The sequence below is a fragment of the Chiloscyllium plagiosum genome, chromosome 2, assembly GCF_004010195.1.
Source record: "Chiloscyllium plagiosum isolate BGI_BamShark_2017 chromosome 2, ASM401019v2, whole genome shotgun sequence".
Lineage (NCBI taxonomy): Eukaryota > Metazoa > Chordata > Chondrichthyes > Orectolobiformes > Hemiscylliidae > Chiloscyllium > Chiloscyllium plagiosum.
The window spans coordinates 93,904,547-93,929,560 of record NC_057711.1 but is presented as its reverse complement, the minus strand read 5'-3'; the positions used below and the strand labels follow the sequence as shown (position 1 = coordinate 93,929,560).

The 25,014-nt window shown below is 39.7% G+C and overlaps 1 protein-coding gene across 1 annotated transcript in view; it reads right to left on the bottom strand.

The window, feature by feature from the left end:
• Nucleotides 1–650: 650 nt before the first annotated feature.
• Nucleotides 651–25,014, bottom strand: part of frem1a (Fras1 related extracellular matrix 1a) — a 313,938-nt gene continuing 289,574 nt past the window's right edge. Inside the window, exons 29-34 of the mRNA XM_043714338.1 lie at nucleotides 23,200–23,349; nucleotides 22,891–23,117; nucleotides 10,631–10,807; nucleotides 4,138–4,253; nucleotides 3,215–3,300; nucleotides 651–891 (exon numbers count right to left, since the gene is read on the bottom strand). Of these exons, the coding sequence (XP_043570273.1) occupies nucleotides 692–891; nucleotides 3,215–3,300; nucleotides 4,138–4,253; nucleotides 10,631–10,807; nucleotides 22,891–23,117; nucleotides 23,200–23,349 (956 nt within the window). The 3' untranslated portion in view covers nucleotides 651–691. The remainder of the gene's footprint in view (nucleotides 892–3,214; nucleotides 3,301–4,137; nucleotides 4,254–10,630; nucleotides 10,808–22,890; nucleotides 23,118–23,199; nucleotides 23,350–25,014) is intronic.

Below are 25,014 nucleotides of genomic sequence, written 5' to 3'. Positions count from 1 at the left end.
ACAATATCCATTGTTTCTGACAGCTTCAAACTGCTTCCTGAACTCACTCACAAGGACTGATTCCCCCACCCTGATTTTCCTGTCCTTGATCTCCCTCAAACAATTTATTGAGGCTGGCAAGCTTCCTACTTGATCCGTCACTGAATCCCATTAGGGTCTCTAAAATTCAACTAATTTCATTCCAACTCTTGCCATCCAACCTCATCTCTTACCTGGAGATTGAAATGCATCTACTCTTATCTTATCACCAAGGTCTGAAAGCAAAATCATCGGCTGCTTGAACCTCAAGATTGGAGTCTACACATTTTCCCATTTTATTTCCTGGTGTCCTTTATAACCTGTGGGAGTTCTCTTTCATTTTACCAAATACTCACTGTTTTATACTCACTAGAAAATATAAACAAATATTTAATAATATTTTCTTAGTAAATGTTAGATTTGATTTAGAAAAGCTTCAGACTGTTAGATATTGCTGTGAAACCTCATATTATAGCTACTTCTGGTGACCTGAAACCCTTGTCTAATTGCTGGCAATCCCTTCAATATTCTGTCGTAGACCCATGCCAAAACCAGTTACCAGATTTTGCAAAGAATATTGAAAATGTGTTAGTGCACTTCAATTTATTGTAAATAAATATTGCTGCACTACAATATGTACATGTTGATGACAGTATGAATATCCTTGTGTTTATTAACGAACAGAGCACATGTAATAATGTGGTTTGCCCTGCTTGCAATTTTTCACCTCCCACTTCCCTCTTCTCCTCACTAGGACACAGTTTTTGCCTTTCTTCCTTGAAGTAGGAGGGAGGCCCCGCTTCCAGTTTGTGAAAGACACATGTTCTCCTCCAGCCCAATTCCATTTGCCTGGGCTGATCCGGTCATTGAGTCCTGAAAGATTGGATGAAAGTAAATGACTCTCAGTAATTGATGACAGGTTGTTTAGATCCAAATTGACAAATTTCTATTAGATGAATAGATTACACTGTAAAAAATACATCATTGATATAGCTACTTTTAAAAAGCTGTCAGATAAAAGTAATCGGAAACCAGATCAGATTTAGGAATCAAAGTCAGCGTTACTCCATCAGGATTAAATTACTCTTCATTATTGGGTGTCAACATCTTACCAGTATTGCTGAGAAAGGCTATCTGTCATCAAAGCTTTTGTCCTGTACTCATCAGGATAGAATTGCAAAAACACTAAATATCAATATTTGGCACGATGGCACAGTGGTTAGCACTGCTGCTTCACAGCGCCAGAGACCTGGTTCATTTCCCGCCTCTGGCGACTGGCTGTGTGGAGTTTGCACATTCTCCCCGTGTCTGCATGGGTTTCCTCCCACAGTCTAAAGATGTGCAGGTTAGTTGAATTGGCCATGCTAAATTGCCTGTAGTGTTAGGTGAAGGGGTAACTGTAGGGTCTGGGTGGGTTGCTCTTCGGAGGGTCGGTGTGGACTTGTTGGGCCGAAGGGCCTGTTTCCACACTAAGTAATCTAATCTAATCAAGAGTACAATTCATATCCATAGATTCTTACAATGCAGAGTCTGTGCCAATCTAACTACCGCTGAAGGTGCACAAATCCAAATTTCCTGCACTTGTCCTATATCCTTGAGTGTTATGAAATCTCAAGTGATCAAAATATTTTTTAAAGGTTCTAAGGTTTCCCGTGTCCACTATCTTCCCAGGCAGTGTATTCCACATTTCTACCACCTGCTGAGTGAAAAACTATTTTTCCTAAATCTCCCCAAATCTCCTCCCCCTTACCCTCAAACTATGCCCTCTTGTGATTGACCCCTCAACCACGAGGAACAGCTATTCTCTATCTACCCTGTCCAGATCTCTTATAATCTTATGCATCTCAATCATATCCCCTCTGTTAGAAGGAAAACAATCCAAGCCTATCTAATTTATCCTGATAGCTCATTTTTCCATTCCAGACAACATCCTGGTGAACCTCCTCTGGACCGCTCTAGTGTTATCACATTCTTCCTGTTGCAATTGTATGAAACAAAGAATGCTGATTGGTTGGCAAGGATTTGATTATCATTAAGAATGCATCAAGTAACCGATGGCCCTAAGCTTTGGCATTACCTCTTTTTTCCCCAATTGATTTTACTCTTAGTTGCCTGCTGAAATTGCCTGGAAAACAACTCATTTGACTCAAAAGTAACTAAGAGAAAGTGAGTACTGCAGATACTGGAGGACTGCATTGCTCCTCGGATGCTGCCTGAGCTGCTGTGATTTTCCAGTGCCACACTCAAATGTAACTAATACCATGCTTCATCAATGGTACGGATATAATTGACCTTACATTTCATCATAATTATCTTTACTCATAGCTCTCACACCTTTTCATTTCATTTTCACTTCTTGACCCCATCAACCCTTTCCTTTCTCTTTCGGTGGCCTTGATATTCATTTTTATCCCAGAAACAGATCAGCTCTATTCTTTTGTGGGATTATCAGGTGTGACAGTTGCTCAATGTAAGAATTGTCAGTAAACAAAGACTGCTTTTGTGGCTGCTCATGTGGCAGATACACTGCAAAAACTTTGGCACAAAATTGGATTGAAGTACGTGCAATATCATGACTGTTGTATCTTAGCTTTGCTTTCAAATTTCATCTGTTTTTTTGTTCAACTGTAAGGTTTAGTGCATCTTCCAAGAGGTTCCAGTTTTTGAAGCAATTAGGAACATACTGATCTCAAAGATGTGCTGGTACACACCACTGTATTGACTGCTTTTGTTTCCCACCACATTACCGGAAATGAGGAACAATCTGATAGAATTTGAAGAATGCTATAATTTATGAGAGTTTTCTACTTCATTTGTTGTTGATAATGAAAAGAAAAATGACTAACATAGTAACAGGTCACAATGCTAACTCTTTACCTTGCACATCACTGCTCATCCCTGCCCCATTAACTTCCATACTTCTCCAAGTTCAAAACTGATGACTGCATGAAGAAGGGGAAGGAGTGTTCTAGACTGATAGGATGGAAATTGACTGGAATTCATTGCAATATTTGCGCTATTTGCAGTCATTACATTTTTTAAAGTTAGTGGAATCTTTTGTCATTTACTCATGTCATTTATAAGCTTATTGAGTTGCTGGGTAATATTGAACTATGAGCTGAGGTTTCATACATGAAATTACAATATAGTAACATCCATTGATCACCAATATCACCCAGAAAAGGAATATATGTACCAATCCAGAAAGAACGTCTTCCACTGAAGTCCCACAACCATTCCATGTCTTGTTTTGAAATGACACTCACAAGGTTGCCATGGTACCTGTAGAGATAATTAGGACTCCACTCAAACAGAAACTTTCACTAAGAATTAAAATTTAAAAGAAATTATCTGAATGGTGAGCAGTGGCAATAGAAGCAATTGTCAATTGTCAATTCATGAAAGGTTGTTTCTAATTATCCTGTTTGGGACGAGGCCAACTTTCAATTAACTTTGGCTGCATTGGTGACAGTAAAAAAGTGAGAACAGGATGTCTGGTTATGTTGATCACTGGTATCTGACAAGGAAGAGCCATTTGATACCAAATCAGGTACCAAATGGTGCAATTAAGCATCATATTACTGTTTATGGTTTGCTGCTAATCTGTGAATATATCATTAGCAAAAGCTGAGGAATAATTTATTTTCCTGGATAACAATAGTTAGATATTGTAACAGGAGATATGTAAAAATAGTTCTTAAGCTTGAAACACCTTTTTAGATGAATCTGCCACTTTTGTTGCTGTACCTCCAACTATAAACACTGGAGAAGGATCACCAGACTCAAAACATTCACTCTGCTTACTCCCCACAGATGCTGCCAGACTTGCTGAGCATCTCCAGCAATTTCTGATTTTGTTCGAGACACTGGCTGGTTTTTCACAGACCGCCTCAAGGGGGCAAATGAATGGGATGATGTGATGATACAGCATACCCTGACAGACTGGCAAGTCATATATTCAAAGTAATCCTAAAATGAAATGGTCCAAATTAATATTTTACACATAAATCATTGAAGATTAATTACTGAACTGGATGCTTAATGCTAACTAGTGCTAACTTCCGCTGAATATTGTCATCCAAGAATTACGAGCAATGCATCATTCGGATTAAGGCTTACATTTCCTTGCAGGCTCTGGCTGCTCCAGTCCAGGTTGCCTTATGTTTAGTGTTTAGATAATAGCACCTATCATCATGGTAAGTCCATCCAGAGGGACATATCTTGGAACTTGGCTCCTAAAATTTAAAATAAATGCGAGTTTGTCAATATTTGTTACATGTATTCAGTTTTTCACTCCACAACATCACTATACAGCAATGACAAATTCAGTGCTATTCCTGATTGAAATACAAGTATTGGCTTGAAAAGCTTTGTCGTTCAATTAAGTGAGAGTTTGGCAATGGTGCATGTTGCCTTGAAAGGAGTGATTAGAGTTGGGAACAAACAATTTTCATCGTGCAATTAGTGAAGACACCAAGTGTGGCCAGAACAACACTACTGCAAGCTTTGCATAGATAAACTGTCATGAGGAAAATCAATGCCATTAGTGAAATAGCCAGCACAACTAGCTTTTGCAAACAGAAGCAACAACTATGCAAAAATTAAACCAGATATAAAATCAGAAGTATTAATAACTTGTATCCTTCCTGCAAGACATACTCGCTTCTTAAAAATCTGGCATTAACACATAGTTTCCCCCTTTTTACCCAACTATAAAGATTTTTTCCAACATTCAGGAACAAAGTAATTGGTCGTAAAGATGTACTTCTGTTATTCCAGGCAAGTTAAAATATTGTTCAGAAGATAAGAAAATTAAATATGAGCAAGTAATCTTAAAATGTGAGACAATGATATAGTGGCATTCTCACTGGACCACTGGACTAGTAATCTAGAACATCAGGCTGATGTTCTGGGGGTAATGGTTCCAATGCCATGTAGATGGTGACATTTGAATCCAATTAACATCTAGAATAAAAAGATGATCCAATGGAGACCATGTAACCACTGTTGATTTTCATAAAAAAGAACACATCTGGTTCACATACATCCTTCAGGGAAGGAAATCTGCTATCCTTACCTGGTCTCGCCTACATGTGACATGAGATCCATAGCTATGTTGTTAATTCTTTAGGGATGGGAATGAATGTTGGCTTAGCCAATGATGCTCATCTTTCATAACTGAATAAAAATAAATAAAATGTTCCAGCAGCTTAATGTTCATATATGGAAATGCCGTACCAGCAGAGCAGGAATGTTAAGCCTTTAACACCAGGAAATATGGTAGCTTATCAGCAACAAGGAAGTTGAAAATAGATGTCTTTCAGCATAATCAAAGTTTAAACACAATTTTTTAATTTTATACTTAATATGAAAAAGGTGTCACTTTACTATAATTACTGCAAAGTTTAACTTTTAAGTTTATTCTTTCTTTCTACCTTGTTCTTAAGAATCTGTACCCAGGTATTTGTACCTAAGATGGCGCCTTGTCTAGCAGCATTATATAATTTGCACATTACTCCTCTACTTTTGTATTTATACTTGTACGTGATAATCAAATCTAACCAAATCTGAGGATATAAGCTGTTTCTTTTTTTGAGGGTCCTCCTAGGGCATTTTAATGCCAGATCAGGGTCCTCCAAATGTGTCTCTAATATGGGCAGTATGTAACACACAGTAGTTCACTTCTTGTGCTCAGAACATCTGGGAAGAAATCCATTCACCTCTTCAGGGTGCAAAGGTGTCAAGGTGCCGATGTCTGTCATGTCCATCTCAAATTCCAAGGTACCTTCAAAGCTTTGTGGTGAGGGAGAACCCACGGGCTCCAGAATAAACTGAAAAGACAGTCAAGGAGCTGGGCACACTTTGTTCCCACAGTGTTTGCGAGTTTGCAGCTAGCAAGGTCTTTTATATGGTTATATCACTAATCCCACATACCAAACGGTCTCTCAGCAACTCATTAAGGCTTAAAACAAAGTCACATGCCTCTGCCAGCTGTCTTAACAGAGTAAAAAAATCCTGATATGGATTCCCTGGTTCTTGAATTGCCAAGTAAAACTGGAGGCTTGGAGTTGTAATATTCCTTAACTAAATTCATCAAGTTTTGAAAGGTATGAAAATGTTACCCTTCATGTCCCTTTTCAATCTTTCTTTTCACACGTCAAAAATATGCTCCCTAATTTTAAATGCCCCCACCCTAGGTAAACGACCTTTGTTTTTCACCTTATTTATGCTCATGATTTTATAAACATCTATAAGGTCACCCCTCAAGCTCCTATGCTCCAGTGAAAAAAGTCCCAGCCTGTCCAGCCTCTCCTGACTACTTAAACCCTCCAAACCCGGCAACATTTTTCTAAATCTTCGCTGAACCCTCTCCAAATGAATAATATCCTTCCTATCTATCTCATAAAAATGTTTACAAAGTCTTCACATGAGAAGTGCAATTTGGAATTTGAAGAGGGAGCTAAATGATATCCATACATTTGCAAATGACACCAATATTAGTGGTACAGTAGATAGCGAAGAATGTTATCTAAGAGAATAATGGGATCTTGATCAACTGGGACAGTGGGCCAAGGAATGGCAAATGGAGTTTAATTTAGATAAATGTGAGATGTTGCACCTTAATTAGACAAACCAGGCCAGGATTGACACTTAATGGTAGGGCCCTGGGGATTGTTGCCAAACTGCGAGACCTGGGGGTGCAGGTGCATAATTCCTTGAAAGTTGTGTCACAGGTAGACATGTTTGTGAAGAAGGTGTTTGGCACATTTGTCTTCATTGGTCAAAGTACTGGGTACAGGAATTAGGTTGTCTCATTATGGCTATACAATACATTGGTAAGGTCACATTAGGAGTACTGCATACAATTCTGGTTGCCCTGTTACATGAAAGATGTTATTAAACTGGAAAGAGTGCAAGGAAAATTCACAAGGATGTTACTGAGACTGGACAGCTTGAGTTATAGGAGGCCTCCAAAACTAGCGGTCATAGCTTTAAGGTAGTTGGGGAAAGATTTAAAAGGGATCTGATGGGTAACTTCTTCACAAACAGCATGGTACGTATATGGAACAAGTTGCCATAGGAAGTGGTAGAGGCAAGTACAATTACAACATTTAAAGACATTTGGACAGGTACATGGACAAGGAAGGGCTATGGGCCATATCCAGGCAAATGGAACTGGTTCAGTTTAGGTAACCTGGTCAGCAAAGGGTCTGTTTCCATGCTGCATGCCTCTATTTCTTTAAAACTATAACGATAAACTCAGCCATTTCCCATCATTTAAAGGTAATTTCAGACATACAGTCTCTATGAACAGTTTGTTTTCAGTATTTAATATAGGTATTTTGGACAAATCTGATTCAGGATCCATACACTGATATTCTGCAAACAAATCATCTTTGGGTAAAATATGGGAAGTGCCAGTAAGATGTGATCCTAGTCACTATTCAATAGGACTTTTACCACCGGAATGAGTAAATATTCCTCTCTTGTATGTCATCATATCTAAGCTTGAGACTCAGGAGACATGCCTGAAGTGTCATGGAAACATTACAAAGACAAACTTGCCCAAGATATTCTTTCAGATACAGTGAATATCACTCCTGAATACATTTCTCACATTTCAGACTATGTCTATACTGCCCAGTATCTAAACAAATAATAGTGTTCACCATGTTCTTGTATAAGGTAATTAGCTCTAAAAAGTTTATAATGAAGTGGGATTAAGCTTTACCCAATATGATGTCATTACAAGTGTTCGGATGAAGAATTGAGCATCCTAGCATGAGATCCCTTTGTATCTTAATTATTATAAATTTGGTTTCCAAGATCTGTTATTTAGGCTAGGAACAATTGAGCAAATCTGAGAGCCATTGAATGTTTCAGTTTCACTGTGCTGTAAATCCGTAAATCTTGGCTCCTGATAAAGTCTTGAATAAATATAAGTCGCATGTTATTATAATAATGACATAAATAACGGTATATTATGTAAGATAAGTGCCTCTTTTTGATGAGACTCACAATGGTCTATTTTCTAGGAGGATAAGGTCCGAAGTCTCACAACACCAGGTTATAGTCCAACAGATCTATTTGAAATCGCAAGCTTTTGCAGCACTGTTCCTTCGTCAGGTAAAGTTGGCCACCCTAATTCAACACGAGCACCTCCACATTCTTGGAGAATAGTGAAAAGTCCACAACATGTGAATTTGGGCATTCAGAGGCTTGGGGCAGTTGGAGTCATAGTAAATTTAATTATAGACACTAAGTTACAAAATTAATATTAACTGGCCCCAAGTTTACTGGTTTGTCATCTATGCTCAGTATCAGGTAAAGTTGCCATAATGTTACCAGACCATTAAACAGAGATGAATAGTAATAGTTTAACTTGAGTATAACCATGCTTCAGTTGAGGGGAGAGGTTGAGAAGGAGAGTCCTTCATGGTGACTTCAGTTGGTGCAGAAATTGAGCTCATGCTGTTGGCATCATTCTGCATCACAAACTGGCAATCCAGTCAACTGAGCTAACTGACCCCCACCTCACGTGACCAGAAAAAAGTCCACATTAGATTAGATTAGATTACTTACAGTGTGGAAACAGGCCCTTCGGCCCAACAAGTCCACACTGACCTGCCGAAGTGCAACTCACCCAGGCCCATTCCCCTACATTTACCTCTTTACCTAACACTACGGGCAATTTAGCATGGTCAATTCACCTAACCTGCACATTTGTGTGTTGTGGGAGGAAACCGGAGCACCCGGAGGAAACCCACGCAGACACAGGGAGAATGTGCAAACTCCACACAGTCAGTCGCCAGAGGCGGGTCTCTGGCGCTGTGAGGCAACAGTGCTTACCACTGTGCCGCCCACTGTGCTCACAGCAAAAAGCCAAAATCCTAGATAGAGAAGTTCAGTCATATCCTCAATGGTCCTTCATACATTTTCTTAATGGCCCTCCCATGGTGTTAGAAACAATAAAAACAATCAAATCCTTGTCTAGTGAGAAAGCTCCAGCAGCTGATGGTCTCCCAGTTGAGGAATACAGGGCAGGAGATCAAGACAATCACTGAACTTTATCAGTCCACGTGGCAGCAGGTTTTCTGCCCATAAAACAACAATAAAGCTTGCATTGTCCACTTGTAGAATAGGAAAGAAATTCACCAAACGTGCAGCAATCACATAGATATCCCACTCCTTTGCATCACTGGCAAATGTTTCACCAGTATCCTTCTAAACAGTTTTAATGCACATCTCAACCAGGATCTGTCAGAGAGTCAGTGCAGTTTCAGTAATGGTTGAGGAATCACTGATATGGTGCTTACAGTTAGCTGGTGGAGGATGCCAAGAACAGGACATGGATCCTCAACAATTTGATTACTGATCTGACAAGACCAGTGGCAGGGTCTGCATGAAGGCCTATGGGAAAGTAATGGTGAAATGCAGCTGCCTTAAGCAGTTCAACGCTCACCCAGCCCCAGACAATGAAGAGATATATTCCCAGTCACTGATGGAGTTAAACAGATTGCCCATCTTCTGTGATGGCACTGCTGGTATCAGAATAAGATATCACAGAGATGAAAACCTTTCCAGTCTGAGACAACTCCTGGCAAAGACATATCTCATGATGTCCTGTTTCCCAATGACTGTAATCAGCTACAGACTCAGGAGTTCGACATGCAATACAGGATAGTATTATGGACCAGAACAGATCCAGCCTAGCCATTCACCACCAAAACCCTTGCCCCCTCCACAGTATTATAAGAAAATAAAATAATTATAACAGTTCGGGATGAAGTTAAGTTCACTGTAAAGTCCTGTGTTCCAGACATGATTCAATTGGTGCACCATTGGCTTTAATCAAAACACACTTTATCCTTACAACACATTTAGTACTGTCAATGTCCAAAGTAGTCAATCTGGCATCTAGATTATTCAGATTGATGAGTTAATTGGTTCTGAACCATAGCAACGATTGGCTAAGTAGCAGGATGTGGCAGTTCACCAATCACTACTTTTCTGTATACCTGAAGGGATTCTGTCCGGGCTTTAACATTGATTATTGCTCAATCTTCATTCCTCTTTGGACATAACTACAGGTTGTGCAAGGGATAGTTGGTGACAGTTGATTCTAAGCAGGTTCCCCACACTCACCTCTTACACCATAACAGGCAGGGTCCTCCTCAAGATTGAGAGTGAGTAATATTTATCAATGAAATTAAGACAATAATGTGGGCAAAATCGTACTTGCCAATGGCAGAATGACAGGAGTGAGAGGAACGTGAGTGAGACACAAGAACTTAGAGACAGAAGAAGACCTCATGTATTAAAAGATTTAGCATGATGATGGGAATGTTAGCCAGTTAACCATTGTAGGACATTAAATATGTTAGCGAAGTGGACGAGAGAAGCTGATAATCTGAAGGGACTTCCAATACTGGGCTCATGTCACATTGATCAAAATCAGCAAACTCCTTCCTAATCACAGATAAAAGTGTGTGTTCCAATGCATTTACAAGCGTGTGAAAGAATCTTATCACTAGCAATTGGGTAAGAATTTTCAACAAGTGATCTGGGGTTAGAAATACATTAATTCTTCGTTTCCTTAAAAAAAACTAACCTGTTGTACAGGAATCTGTTGTGAAGCTGGCACTGTTGTGGCTTTGTCAGTCTGTGAAAGTTCTGTTTTACCAAGAAAATGCTGTTGACTCTGGCTGGTGATCACCACTGTTGCTCTTCTATTGTACACTGATGGACTATGGTCACCTTCAACTTTCAGTGCTATTACTCCATGGTACTAAACAGGAAGAGAGGAATTAATTGGAAAATTCTAGACAACGTTAATAAAGCAATACATCAAGCTCAGATCCAGAATAAAATATTCCCCAAAAAGTTTACTCATTTCATGGAAACATGTTAGACAAGTTTCCAGAAAAAAAAAGTCTCCAGATTTAAAAATGGCAAATGTCATTCAATTATTTTAGAGAAGGCCTATCTGGACCTTCTCTAAACCATAACTGTGGACCTGTCTGGTTGAATTAAATTGAGAGAGGATACTGGAATCTATCAATGACGTGTTGAGCTACCCATTGAATGTGCTTTGAGATTTTCTAGTCTATGTAACATACCACAAAAGTCACATCCTTGTTGAGATAGACATCTTGAGGTTTACCTTCAACACTATTGCTTGGCTTCAATGTCAAAGACATTGCCTAGATGCCCTTGAGAAGGTGGTGGTAACTGGCTTCTTAAACTACAGCAGTCCACATACTGTAGGTTGACCCACAATGCCCTTAGGGAGGGAATTTTGTTACTGTAACATACCTGTAACTGACTGTTTGAAGCTTCAGCAGTGACTCCATTACAAAGAGACAATAACTGAGGGAAAGGTGGATTCCATTAAACTGGGATGTCACATGTCATGATGTCACGTACTTTAAGGTACAGGCCTGACTGATCTGGAATTCTATGCCATTATACAGTCCTCACCACCATCACTCATTTCCCACTCACACATCACAATCAAAATGCAACAAAGAAACTGTGCCCTGCAGCAATAACATGCTACAGCCAGCATTAACAGGATGATCGTGGGAAGTCTCTCCCTTACTAGGGAGGAGTCCAATCCCTGGAAGCTTCCAATTCATCTGACTGGCCAACAGCTCCAGACAGCATTGGAAGTCATGTAGATTACAGCACAATGTTCGGAAAAGGCACAGACAAAGCAAGTAAGTGGGAAAAGCTTTGACAAGTAGAATTTAATGTCAGGATGTGACGAGTTATGTATCATTCAATTTTGGGAATTTGTGATCACAGTTACTTAATATAAGTATGAGTTCTAAAACAGCATCACTGGACCCAAAATGTTATCTTGATTTCTCTCCACAGAAGCTGCCAGACCTGCTGAGCTTTTCCAGCAATTCCTGTTTTTGTTTCTGATATCAAGTATCTGCAGTTCTTTCAGTTTTTCTCTCATATATGCAATTTATATGGAATTTATGTGGAATTTTCAGATACGTTATTCAGTTTGTTAAGGAATAGAAATTTGTATATGATACACTAGTTAATTAGATAAAGAACAAGGTACAATCCATGACAAATGAGGATAGATCACTGATACCAGAGGATGAACAGGTAATTGGCATGGAATGGGCCAATCTCATTAAAGTTGTGAAAGTAGCATCCTGCTCTCCTGCTGAAGTGATAGCGAACTCTTTCCTGGATCTTCCTTCGATCTGGTCCATGTTCCATCTAAGGAAGACAGTTCTCTGACAAGGAATGCCCACTGGTCCTGAGCAATTGTTGATATGCTACATTTCTATTGGCAGGTAACTTATGCTGTATCAATCACCGATTTGAATTCTTTCAGTCAAAGAGAACTGGATAGCTACTTGTGACATCAGGATGAACATCTTGTAATGGTCCACCTTCACCTGAAGATTAATCATCATTGTAAGAACAAAACTTCCTATTTCAAAACACTGCATTGATAAGAAGGTACATATGGTGCCAGATAGATATTTTTTGTCATCACAAAGTGACAACTCTTAGTGGTAAACCAGAGGATTGGGAAAGTTTTAAAGAACAATAAATGATGACCAAAAAATTATAATGAGAAAGGAGAAAATAAACTTTGAGGGAAACCTTGTAAGTAATATCAAGACAGAAAATAATCCTTCTAAAAATAAATAAAAAAGAAGAAAGAAGTTAAAATGAGTATAGGCCCATTGGAGAATGAGATTAGGAAATACTATTGGGGAATTATTGGAAAGAGAAGTTGGCATAAATATTTTGCACCCATCTTCTCAAAAGATGACAATAAAAGCATGCCAAAATTACTAAATACACAAGAGGAAAAAGCACAGGAATTAAAATAATAACTTTCACTTGAGAGCAAATGTTGCAGAAGTTATTCGGTCTAAGAATCGGTGGCATGGTGGCACAGTGGTTAGCACTGCTGCCTCACAGCGCCAGAGACCCGGGTTCAATTCCCACCTCGGGCAACTATCTGTGTGGAGTTTGCACATTCTCCCTGTGTCTGCGTGGGTTTCCTCCAGGTGCTCCGGTTTCCTCCCACAGTCCAAAGATGTGCAGGTTAGGTGAATTGGCCATGCTAAAATTGCCCGTAGTGTTAGGTGTAGGGGAATGGGTCTGGGTGGGTTGCTCTTCGGAGGGTCGGTGTGGACTTGTTGGGCCAAAGGGCCTGTTTCCACACTATAAGTAATCTAATCCCTGTACCAAATGGGATGTATCCTCAGTATTACAGGAGGTAGCTACAGAGATAATGGATTTTCTGGTAGTAATCTTCCAATAATCCTCAGATTTTGGAAAAGTTCCAAAGGAGAGGAGAGGTTGGGCCTGTACTCAATTGGAAATTAGAAGATTAAGAGGAAACCTGATTGAAACATACAAGATTCTTAAAGGATTTAATAGAAGTTCTGAGGAAGGCTCACTCAACCCAAGACATTAACTCTGATTTCTCTCCACAAATGCTGCCAGACCTGCTGAGTTTTTTTCTGCAATTTCTGATTTTGCTTCTCAAAGGGCTTGATAGGAAATGACCGTAGATGCAGGAAGGTTGTTTCTTCTTGTGAGACAACCTAGGATCAGAGAGCATAACCTCAGATTAAGTGATGACAAATTTAAAACAGAGATGAGGAGGAATTTCTTCTCTCAAAAGATTGTGAATCTGTGGAATTCTTTACCATAGAGGACTACTGAAACTTGGTCATTAAGTATATTCAAGGATGAGATAGAACAGACTTTTAAGAAATCAATGGTCTTGGGAAAAGGCAGGAAGTTGGAGTTGAAGGTGATCAGATCAGCAATGATCTAATAAAATACCGGAGCAGGTTCATTGGGCTAAATGGAGTACTTTTGCTCCCATGTCTTATAGTCAATGCTGTGTTGTGATCTTGGTGATCCTGATGATTCTTGTGGTGAACTTTCTTATACTTTCCTTTTGCCTTTATTTACTAGAAATTTATTTGAGGAAGGCTAATTATCTTGGTAGCAACAGTATAATCTGGTCTCCTGCTACACAGGAAATACTAGAAACATCCAGTTTTAAAGGCACCTGAATTTCCAACAGCTTTTTAGACCAGGAAAGTTAAATGATTTAGTGGTGAGAAAGTAAAAACTGGCAGAATGATTGTATGTGTTCATGGCCTTAATTTCCTGTTCAAGGTCAGAACTCCAATACTGAGATCAAATACAGGCTGTTTCCACTCTAAATTGAAAATATTGACTAATAGCAAAGGGACATAATTTTAAGGTGAAAGGTAAGAGGTTTAGAGTAGATTTCAAGAAAAGTTTCTTTTCAAACAAAGAATGGCAGGGGTCTGGAGTGCACTACCTGGGAGGGTATTGAAATGTGTAACCTCACACCCTTTAAAAAGAACTTGGATGGACGCTAAGTGTCATACCATTGACTGGATCCAACACAATTTAGATGTAAAATCATTTTAAAATTTACCAGACATAGCAATTAAATACAGAGTGTAGCAGACATTTACTAAATCATCAGATCAAGGAATCAGAGAATGATACAGCTTTGGATAGGTTGTTCACTCCATTAAGTCTGTACTGATCTTTCAGTACATATATCCTATTAGCGATGATGTGAAAGTGCCTTCATCTGACAAAGGACAGCACTCTGAAAGCTTGTGATTTCAAATAAACCTGTTATACCATGACCTGGTCTTGTGTGACTTCTGACTATATCCAATAGACTCACTCTTTTACCATCACCCTGTCGCAGGTTTCCATTTCATTTTTTTTTCAATTATCATTAAGAGGTAGAGAATTAGATGAAAAGAATTTATAGAATTTTTTTTATAGAATCCCTACAGTGTGGAAACAGTCCCTTTGGCCAACAAATCCACACAGACCCTCCGAAGAGTAACCCACCAGTCCCATTCCCCTACTTCTCTACATTTACCCCAGATTAATGCACCTAACCTGCACGTCACTCAACACTATGGGCAATTTACCATGGCCAATCCACCTAACCTGCACATCTAAGGAAAGAGAAGGAAGCGGATCCTTCTCTTCAGATTTCACTACCTCTGGATAATCTTGTTCCATGTGACCAAAGATCTGCAGGTTGGGAATTTGCCTTTTCAATTACATGAAGACTCTCAGAAACTCTCAGTCTGAGTAGACATTATCCTCAAATCAAGGTGCAGCCAAAGATTTATCTAATACCTTTCTGCAGTGGTCTTTGAATATGATTCCACTTCTCTTTCAGACATAAGAACATGATAGTGTCATAGACAATTCTCGACAGGGAGTCATCGAGTTATGGGGCAGCAGTCGTTGGCACTGCTACCTCACAGAGCCAGGTACCTGGACCCATGTCCAGCCTTCGGCAACTGTCTGTGTGGAGTTTGTATGTTGTTCCAGTGTCTACATGGGTTTCGTGCAAGTGTTCCAGTTTCCTCCCACAGTTTAAAGATATGCAGCTTAGGTTGATTAACCATGCTAAATCCCCATTGTGTCCAGGGGTATACAGGCTAGGTACTAGGAAATACTAGAAAAAAATCTGTTTTAAAGGGACCTTAATTTCCAACAACGTTTTAGACCAGGCTAGGTGGTTAGCCATGCGAAATGCAGCAGTAGAGGGATGGGGTTGGGTGGTGGATCTGGGTAGGATGCTCTTCAGAAGGCAAGTGTGGGCTCAATGGGCTGAATGGCCTCCTTCCTCACTGTCAGGATTATTCGAGAATGAAATATTTCCTCACATTGACCTGTTTTTTCACCAGTTACCTTAGATCTGTGTTTTATCATTACTGTCCTGTCTGTCACAAGAAACTGTATCACTTTACTTATTCCATTGCTCTAAAGAAAACAATCCTAGCTTTTCCAGCCTCTGTAATCTCTGATTGTTGGTACCATGCGAGAAAATCCACTCTGTAGTCCTAACTTCTTAGTATGCTATCCAGAATAATACTCAAGCTAACGCCTCACTAGTGATGTACAAAAAAATCAAGGATCACCAATTTATTTAAAGATTATGGGAGACAGATGAATAAGTGGAGTTGAGACCATAAAGAGAGGAGCCAGAATCCTATTGAATGGTGGAGCAAACATGAAGGGCTTAATGGCCTGCTCATGCCCCACATCCTATGTCCCCATGTTCCACTGGTAAATACAAGAATCCCATTTGCCTGTCTTTTCAAGTGTTCTCAATTTGTCCTACACCCTCTAAAGAGTTGTCAATATTAACTCTTGGGCTGTTTTGTTCCTAAACCCTCTTTAAAAGTAGCACTGTTTTGCTAATATCACATTTCTTCAATGTACTAACATTTATTGCATCAACTGCTAACTAACTGTCTAGACTGTGCATTATGTCACAGAGTAATACTTTGGTCCAAGCAATCCATGCTGACCATAACCCCAAACTAAAGTACACCCACCTGCCTGTTTATGACCTATATCCCTCCAAAAATTTCTTATTCATAGAACATAGAACAATACAGCGCAGAACAGGCCCTTCAGCCCTTGACGTTGTGCCGATCTGTGAATATTCTCAGCTCGTCCCCCTACACGATCCCAAACTCATCCATGTGCTTATCAAAGGATTGTTTAAATATCCCTAATGTGGCTGAGTTGACTGCATTATCAGGTAGTGCATCCCATGCCCTTACCACTCTCTGCATAAAGAACCTGCCTCTGACATCTGTCTTAAATCTATCACCTCTCAATTTGTAGTTATGCCCCCTCGTACACACTGATGTCATCATCCTAAGAAAAAGACTTTCACTGTTTACCCTATCTAATTCTCTGATCATCTTGTATGTCTCTATCAATCCCCTTTTAGCTTTCTTCTTGCCAATGAGAACAGGTTCAAGTCTCTCAGCCTTTCCTCATAAGACCTTCCCTCCAGACCAGGCAACATCCTCGTAAATCTCTTCTGCACCTTTTCCAATGCTTCCACATCCTTCCTGAAATATGGGGACCAGAACTGCACACAATATTCCAAGGGTGGCCGCACCAGCGTTTTATATAGTTGTAACATGATATTGCGGCTCTGGAACTCAATCCCTCGACGAATGAAACCTAACACACCGTATGCCTTCTTAACAGCACTATCTACCTGGGTGGCAACTTTCAGGGATCTATGTACATGGACTCCAAGATCCCTCTGCACATCCACACTACCAAGAATCTTTCCATTGACCCAGTACTCTGCCTTCCTGTTATTCTTCCCAAAGTACATCACCTCACATTTAGCTGCTTTGAACTCCATTTGCCACCTCTCAGCTCAATTCTACAGTTTATCCAAGTCTCCTTGCAACCTGTAACATTCTTCCAAACTGTCCACTACTCCACTGATTTTAGTGTCGTCTGCAAAGTTACTAATCCATCCACCTATGCCTGTGTCTAAGTCATTTATAAAAATGACAAACAGCAGTGGTCCCAAAACAGATTCTTATGGCACACCACTAGTAACCGGTTCCTCTACTTATGTAAACATCTTTTAAACTTTGTAACTGTACCTGCATCCACCATTTCGTCTGGAAATTCATTCCACACATAAACCACTCTCTGTGTAAAAAAAACAATGCCCCTCATTTCTTTTTTCAGATCTTTCTCCTCTTATCCCCTAGTCTTGAAATTCCTAACTTAGGGAAAAGATACCTGCCATTCAATTTATCTATATGCCTCATGATTTTATATACTTTTATAAGATCACTTCCCAACCTCCTATGCCCAATGAAAGAAGTCCCAGCCTATCCAGCCTCTCCTTATACTTCAAACCCTCCATTCCCTGCAACAGCCGAATATAGATTAACCTGATTATTAAGCTGGTTCTGAACCCTCTCCAGCTTAATAATATCCTTCCACTAAGAGGGAGACCAAAGCTGGACACAATACTCCAGAAGAGGCCTCACCAACATCCTGTGCAACCTTAACGTCCCAACCCAAAGATCTGAGCAATGAAGGCAATGTCCTTTCCAACCACTAAGATAAAACATAATTTTGAAGTCTAGGAGATTAAAAGGAGCAAAAACATTATTAAATCCATAAACAGATATTATAAACAATAACTGGAAAATATTTTTCCCATAAAGAATTTTAAACCCTTATTCTACACATAGACATTAACTCATAAGGAATCAATTCTCCACTGGAGGCTGGATGAGTAACTATGTCTCCACACAAATTTCAAAATAGATTATTAAAAATCACAAATATCCAAAATGAACTGCTGCCAACATGAATAAACTGGACTTTTGCTGGATTCTTATCAATTGCCTTTAAAATTCTCATTGCTCGGTGAAGCGTACAATGCGGAAGGCAAAACAGTACAGTTTTGGAAACTGTTGAGTGAGATGGCTCACCAGGGAAATCAGCAGCAATTGGTTTCATGGCAACATGGCTGGCTTGGCTGCACAGGAGGGCAGGAAAAAGAGTAGCAGGGTCATAGTCATAGGGGATTCAACTGTAAGGGGAATAGATAGGCATTTCTGCGACTGCAAATGTGAGTTCAGGATAGTATGCTGCCTCCTTGATGCAAGGGTCAAGGAGGTCTCGGAGTGGCTGCAGGACATTCTGGAGGGGGATGGTGAACAGCCAACTGTCGTGGTGCATACAGACACGAATGATACAGATTTTAAAAAATAGAATGAGGTCCTACAAGATGACTTTAGGGAGTTAGGAGTTAAACTAAAACGTTGGATCTCAAAGATAGTAATCTCAAGATTGCCACCAGTGCCACGTGCCAATCAGAGTAAGAATGGCAAGCTGGCTTAAGGGATGGCACTGGAGGGAGGGATTCAAATTCATGGGACATTGGAACTGTTTCTGGGGGAGATGAGACTAGTACAACCTGAACAGTGTGCACCTGGGTAGGAATGGAACCAATATCCTAGCGGCAGTGTTTGCTCATGCTGTTGAGGAGGGTTGAAACTAATATAATGGGGTGAATTAATGTAGGAAGGTGGAGGGAAGTAAAGTGGGGACAGAAACAAAAGACGGAGGGGAGAAATGAAAGTGGAAAGCAGAGAAACCAAAGACAAAAAAATCAAAAAAGGCCACATTAGACCATGATTCTAAGTGGCCCAATAAATGTTTTTTAAAAAATGGCTCTGTGTTTCATTCCGATGAGCATTTGCAATAAAGTGGATGAATTTACTGCACAGACAGTTATTAATAGATATGATGGAATTGAGACCATAGACACCTAGGGTGACTAAGGATGGCAACTCAATGCCCAAGGTTATTCAATTTTCAGGAAAGGTAGACAGAAAGGAAAGGGAGGTGGGCAGTGTTGCTGGTTAAGGAGGAGATTAACACAATAGTTAGCGAGAACACCAGCCTGAACAACATGGAATCAGTGTGGGTGGAGCTATGGAACACAAAATGGAAAAAGATGTTAATGAGAGTTGAATACAGACCACCAAACAGTAGTTGTGATGTTGGGGATTGTAATAAACAGGAAATTAGAGATGCATGCAGTAAGGGTACAGCAGTTATTATGGTGAATTCAATCTACACATTGATTGGACTAACCAATGCGATTGAGGAGGATTTCTTAAAATGTATGAGAGCGAGTTGCCTCAATCAATGTGTCAAGGAACGAACTAGAGAGCAAGTGATCCTAGACTGGGTATTGTGTAATGAGAGAGGATCAATTAGCAACATTGTGGAGTGAGATCCTTTGGAGAAGAATTACCATAATATGGCAGAATTCTTCATTAAGATGGAGAGTGACACAATTAAATCTAAAACTAGGGTCCTGAAACTAAAGAGTCCTAACTCTGATGGTATGAGACAGGATACTGAACAGATTGATGGTGGATAGGCAATGGCAAACATTTAAAGAACATATGGATGAACTTCAACAAATGTATTTGGTATAAGAGTAAAACAGGAAGGTGGCCCAACCATGGCTAACAAGGGAAATTAGAGATAGTGTTAAAACCAAAGAGAAGGCAAATAATTGGCCAGAAAAAGCAGCAAACTTGAGGAGAAGGAGAAATTTAAAACTCAGCAGAGGAAGACAAAGGGTTGAATTCAAAAGGAGAAAATAGAATGTAAACAAGCTTGCGGAATACATAAAAATGGACTGTAAACGCTTCTACAGATATGTGAAGAGAAAAAGATTGGTGAAGACAAATATCGGTCCATTGTAGTTAGAATCAGGTGAATTCATAATGGACATCAGAGGTAGCAGACCAGTTGAATAAATACTTTGGATCTGTCTTCATTAAGGAGGACACAAATAATCTTCAGGAAATGCCAGGGGCAAAGGGTCAAACATGAAGGAGGAACTGTAGGAAATTCTTATTATTCAGGAAATGGTATTCGGGAAATTGGATTAAAAGCGAGGAAGTCCCCAGAGAGTCATGCTGTGCAATTCAGAGTACTTAAGGAAGTGGCCTGAGAAATAGTGTATGCTATTGCTGATCATTTTCCAGCATTCTGTAGACTCGAATAGTTCCAGTGGACTGGAGGGTAGCTAATGTAACTCTACTCTTATAAAAGGAGGGAGAGAGAAATGGAGAATTACAGGCTGGTTAACCAGACATCAGTGGTGGGGAAAATGCTGGAGTCAATTATTGAGGATGTAATAACTGAGTATTTGGAAAGCGGAGATTGAACTGTCCCTCATCAGCATGGATTCACTAAAGGAATATCTTGCTTGACAAATCTTCTGGAATGTTTTGAGGATATAATCAGCAGCGTGGACAAGGGTGAATCAGTAGATGTTGTGTATCTGTATCTGTATCAAAAGCCTTTAGACAAAGTTTCACACAAGAGATTAGTCAGGAAAATTAAAGCTCATGGTATAAGAGGTAATGTATTGACATTGAAAGAGAACTGGTTGCAGACAGGAAGCAGAGAACTGGAATAAATGGGTCCTTTTCAGAAAGGCAGGCATTAGTGCTGGACCCCAGTTGATCACAATATACATTAATGATTTAGATGAAGGAATTGAATGCTATATCTCCAAACGTGCAGATGACACTAACCTGGTTGGCAGTCTGTTCTGTGAGGTGGATGCTAATAGACTGCAGGGTGACTTGGATAGACTGGCTGAGTGGGCAAATACTTGGCAAATACAACATAATGTGAATGAATGTGAGGTCGCCCACTTTGGTCGCAAAAACAAGGCGGCAGAGTTTTTTTTGAATGGTGGCAGCTTAGGCAAAGGTGAGGTGCAATGAGACCGGAGTGTCATGGTGGAACAGTTGCTGAAGTTTGGCATGCAGGTGCAGCAGCCAGTGAGGAAAGCTAATGGCATGCTGGCCTTCATAGTGGAGTAAGGATGTCTCTTGCTGCAGTTATACAGGACCTTGGTGAAGCCAAACCTGGAGTATTTTGTGCAGTTTTGGTCCCTTAGTCTGAGGAATGACACTCTTGCTATTGAGGGAATCCAGCGAACATTCACCAGACTGATTCCCAGGATGGCAGGACTGACATATGAGGAAAGACTGGATCGACTGAGCTCGTACTTGCTGGAAATTAGAAGAATGAAGGGTGGGTCTCATTGAAACATGCAAAATCCTGTTGTGACTGGACAGGCTAGACATGGAAGAATGTTTCTGATGTTGGGGAAATCCAAAATTAGGTGTTATAGTCTAAGAGTAATGGGTAAGCCATTCAGGACTGAGATGAGGAAGAATTTCTTCACTTAGAGTTGTGAACCTGTGGAATTCTCTCCCACAGGAAGCTGTTGGGGCCAGTTCATTAGACATATTCAAGACGGTGCTGGATGTGGCCTTGCAGCTACAGGGATGAAGGGGTATGGAGAGGAACCAGAAATAGGATACTGAAATTGCATAATCAGCCATGATCATATTGAATGGTGGTGCAGGCTCAAAGGGCCAAATGGCCTACTCCTACACCTATTTTCAATGTTCCTATGATGTTAAAGTCTTAGCTTTAAATTTAATCAATTACAAAGGAAGTCTTCTGTATTTTCTTTCGCAGAAAGTACTTCGCATCAGTTTATCATCAGCATTCTCTGGGGAGATGGTAATACCATAGTTATGCCACTAGAATAACAATCTCACGCCTCAAGCTGTTTTCAGCTCCTATCACAGTAGTTAGTGTAATTTACATTCAGTTATTAACATTGCAACATAGTGTCAGTAAAGTGCCATGCCAATTATCCAACTAACTATTGTAAAAATCCACATTAATGTCCTTTAGGGAAGGAAATCTGCCATCCTTACCTTGACTGACCCACAGTAATGAGGTTGATTCTTAGAAAAATAGAAAAATAGAAAATGGGTGCATGACTCTGCCATATGTCTAGCTCCCTCTAGAATATATCTAATTAATTTAGCCCCAACAGTGCCATCCCCAATGACCCCAGCAAGCCAATCAGTCCAAGGGCAATCAAGGATAGGAAACAAATGCTGGTCCAGCCAGTATTACTGACATCACATACAATATTAAAAAACAATTCTAAACACATTGTTCCAAGATTCTATATTCAAATCCCAATCCAGGACAGAAGAGAAGGCCAATACTCTACTGTATTACAGACAAAATGCTGCGTGCAGATACCTTGGTCAATATTTATCCCTCAATCAATACATTAAAATAGGCTGTGAGTCAAGAGTTATTTTTTTCTTTCAGGAAACATGTAACTTTAAGACTTTCTGTCAAAAAGATGGGGTCATTGAAAGGTGGATAGCTGAATACAGTATGTGCTGATTTTTTCTATCCAAGATTTATGATGGCATTTATAGAAGCCTACTGTCAGTCCAAGAAATAAGAACCAACCAATTCAAAGTGATTCAAACACAAAACTAAAGCCTAATGCGAATTTCTGCTGTACTGTTTAAAGAAATTTTAAAATGTGTCTAAAATCTTAACACATTGTAGGATCATTGCTGACCATTTTCCTCAATTTTCAGTTACCATTAGTTTCTTCTTGGAGGGTGGTTTCAGAGGGAACTGCTGCATCACATCCCCTTGGGACTTTTTCAAGTCTTCATGCAAGTTAGTCATTGCCATTCCTTCCACTAGGCTACTGTTACTCTTGAGATTAGGGGAGGTCGAGGAACCTGAAGCTAGTCTCTCTCTCAGCACTCTGCCTGGTGGATTCTCTTCATTTCTGTCATTCATGAAGGCAAGATTGCAGCGATCTATGACACAAGAAAGGGTGTAGAAATATAATAAATATTGACTTGGAGAAGGAGACTTCATACCAAGCAATTTATGCTTTACCTTTTTCTCCATCAATGATCTTAATCAATATCTTTGCCTTTGCACCAAGAACTGCATTGATTGGCAATGTTAGTAAAACTTCAAATGTTTCCTCATTTTCTTCCAATTTGTCATTAGTAATGACTATATTCCAACTCTTCACTGACACACCTGCACAAAAAAGAAAATTCCAAGCAGAATGATGATAAAATAGTACAAATATATTGTATCCAAAATTAGATGTCAACAGCAGGGTGGTAAAAAAAAGCCTCTAAATATTCAAAAACCTTAATATGTTTCTATAATATTCTAATTGTGTTAGATGATATTAAATAAGTGGGGCAATTTTTGAAATGTGCATTGAATGGACAGAATCTCACCTCCTGAAAGTACACACCAGCATTTTTCATAGAATGTGGGCATCACTGGCTGGGCCAGGATTTATTGCTAATCCCTAATTGCCCTGGAGAAGGTGGGGTGAGCTGTCTTCTTGAACTGCAGTAAGCATTTGGATTACAGATACAAAGGAAAGCATTGCAGGATTTTCACCTAGCAACAGTGAGGGAATGGTAATGTAGTTTGGGTCAGGATAGTGTGTGGCTTGGAGGGGAACTTTCAGATTTGCACACCCAGAAATGTGGTAATGCTTCTGGGTTTGGAAGATGTTATTGAAGGAACCTTGGTGAATTACTGTGGTGAACAATACACATTGTTGCCTCTGTTTCTGGCTAACAATGTTAAAGTTTCTGGGAGACAATGTTAAAGTTTGTTATTTCGTCCTGGACAGCATAGAGTTTCTTGAGTATTTTTGGAACTGTATTAATCTAGGCAATCCATCACATTCCTGACTTGTACCTTGCAGATAGTAGGCAGACTTTGGGGAATCAGGAGGCAAGTTACTTACTTCAGGATTCCTAGTCTTTGATCTGGTCTGTAGCCACAGTACTTATATGGCTAGTACAGTTAAGTTTCTTTTGAATGGTAACTCCCAGAATCTTGTTAATGGGGGTTAGGCAATGGTGATGCCATTGAATGTTAAATCTGACCACAAAACATGGATTCCAATTGAGGAGATACTTCAGTGTGAAGAATGACTGATATTTGAGAGCAATTTACTGATATAGTTTTCTGGTTGCCAAGATTCAACATGAACAGCGCTCACTTAGAAAATTGGCTTGTCTTGTCGAAGCAAAGTGGAATTATTCATGCCCAACTCATGTACCAGCAAAATTTCCTTGCTGGACAGACTAGGCTAATTAGTTGCAAAAACAACTCCAGTATTCTTTGATATTATGGTATGGTCTCATCACACATTACTTCCTCCAAACTAAACATGCTACATAGTAATTTTAATTGTTCATTAGCACAGAACTAGAATATTGCTGAAAAAAGGACTCTAACACCCATGTTTTAGTGTCAGTCTGTGTGTTTGTGGAGGGTGAGTTTTATACATGGATTCGAATTTTAACTAGCAGAGTTATATGTTGTCAGTCATAATTATTTATCTGTAGTTTGTATCTATTCATATATAATAATAGTCATACTTCGAGTCATAGAGATGTACAGCATAGAAACAGACCCTTCAGTCCAACCCGTCCATGCCAACCTGATATCCCAACACAATCTAGTCCAACCTGCCAACACCCGGCCCATATCCCTCCAAACCCTTCCTATTCATATACCCATCCTCTTAAATGTTGCAATTGTACCAGCCTCCATCACATTCTCTGGCAGCTCATTCCATACACGTACCACTCTCTGCGTGAAAAAGTTGCCCCTTAGGTCTCTTTTATATCTTTCCCCTCTCACCCTAAACCTATGCCCTCTAGTTCTGGA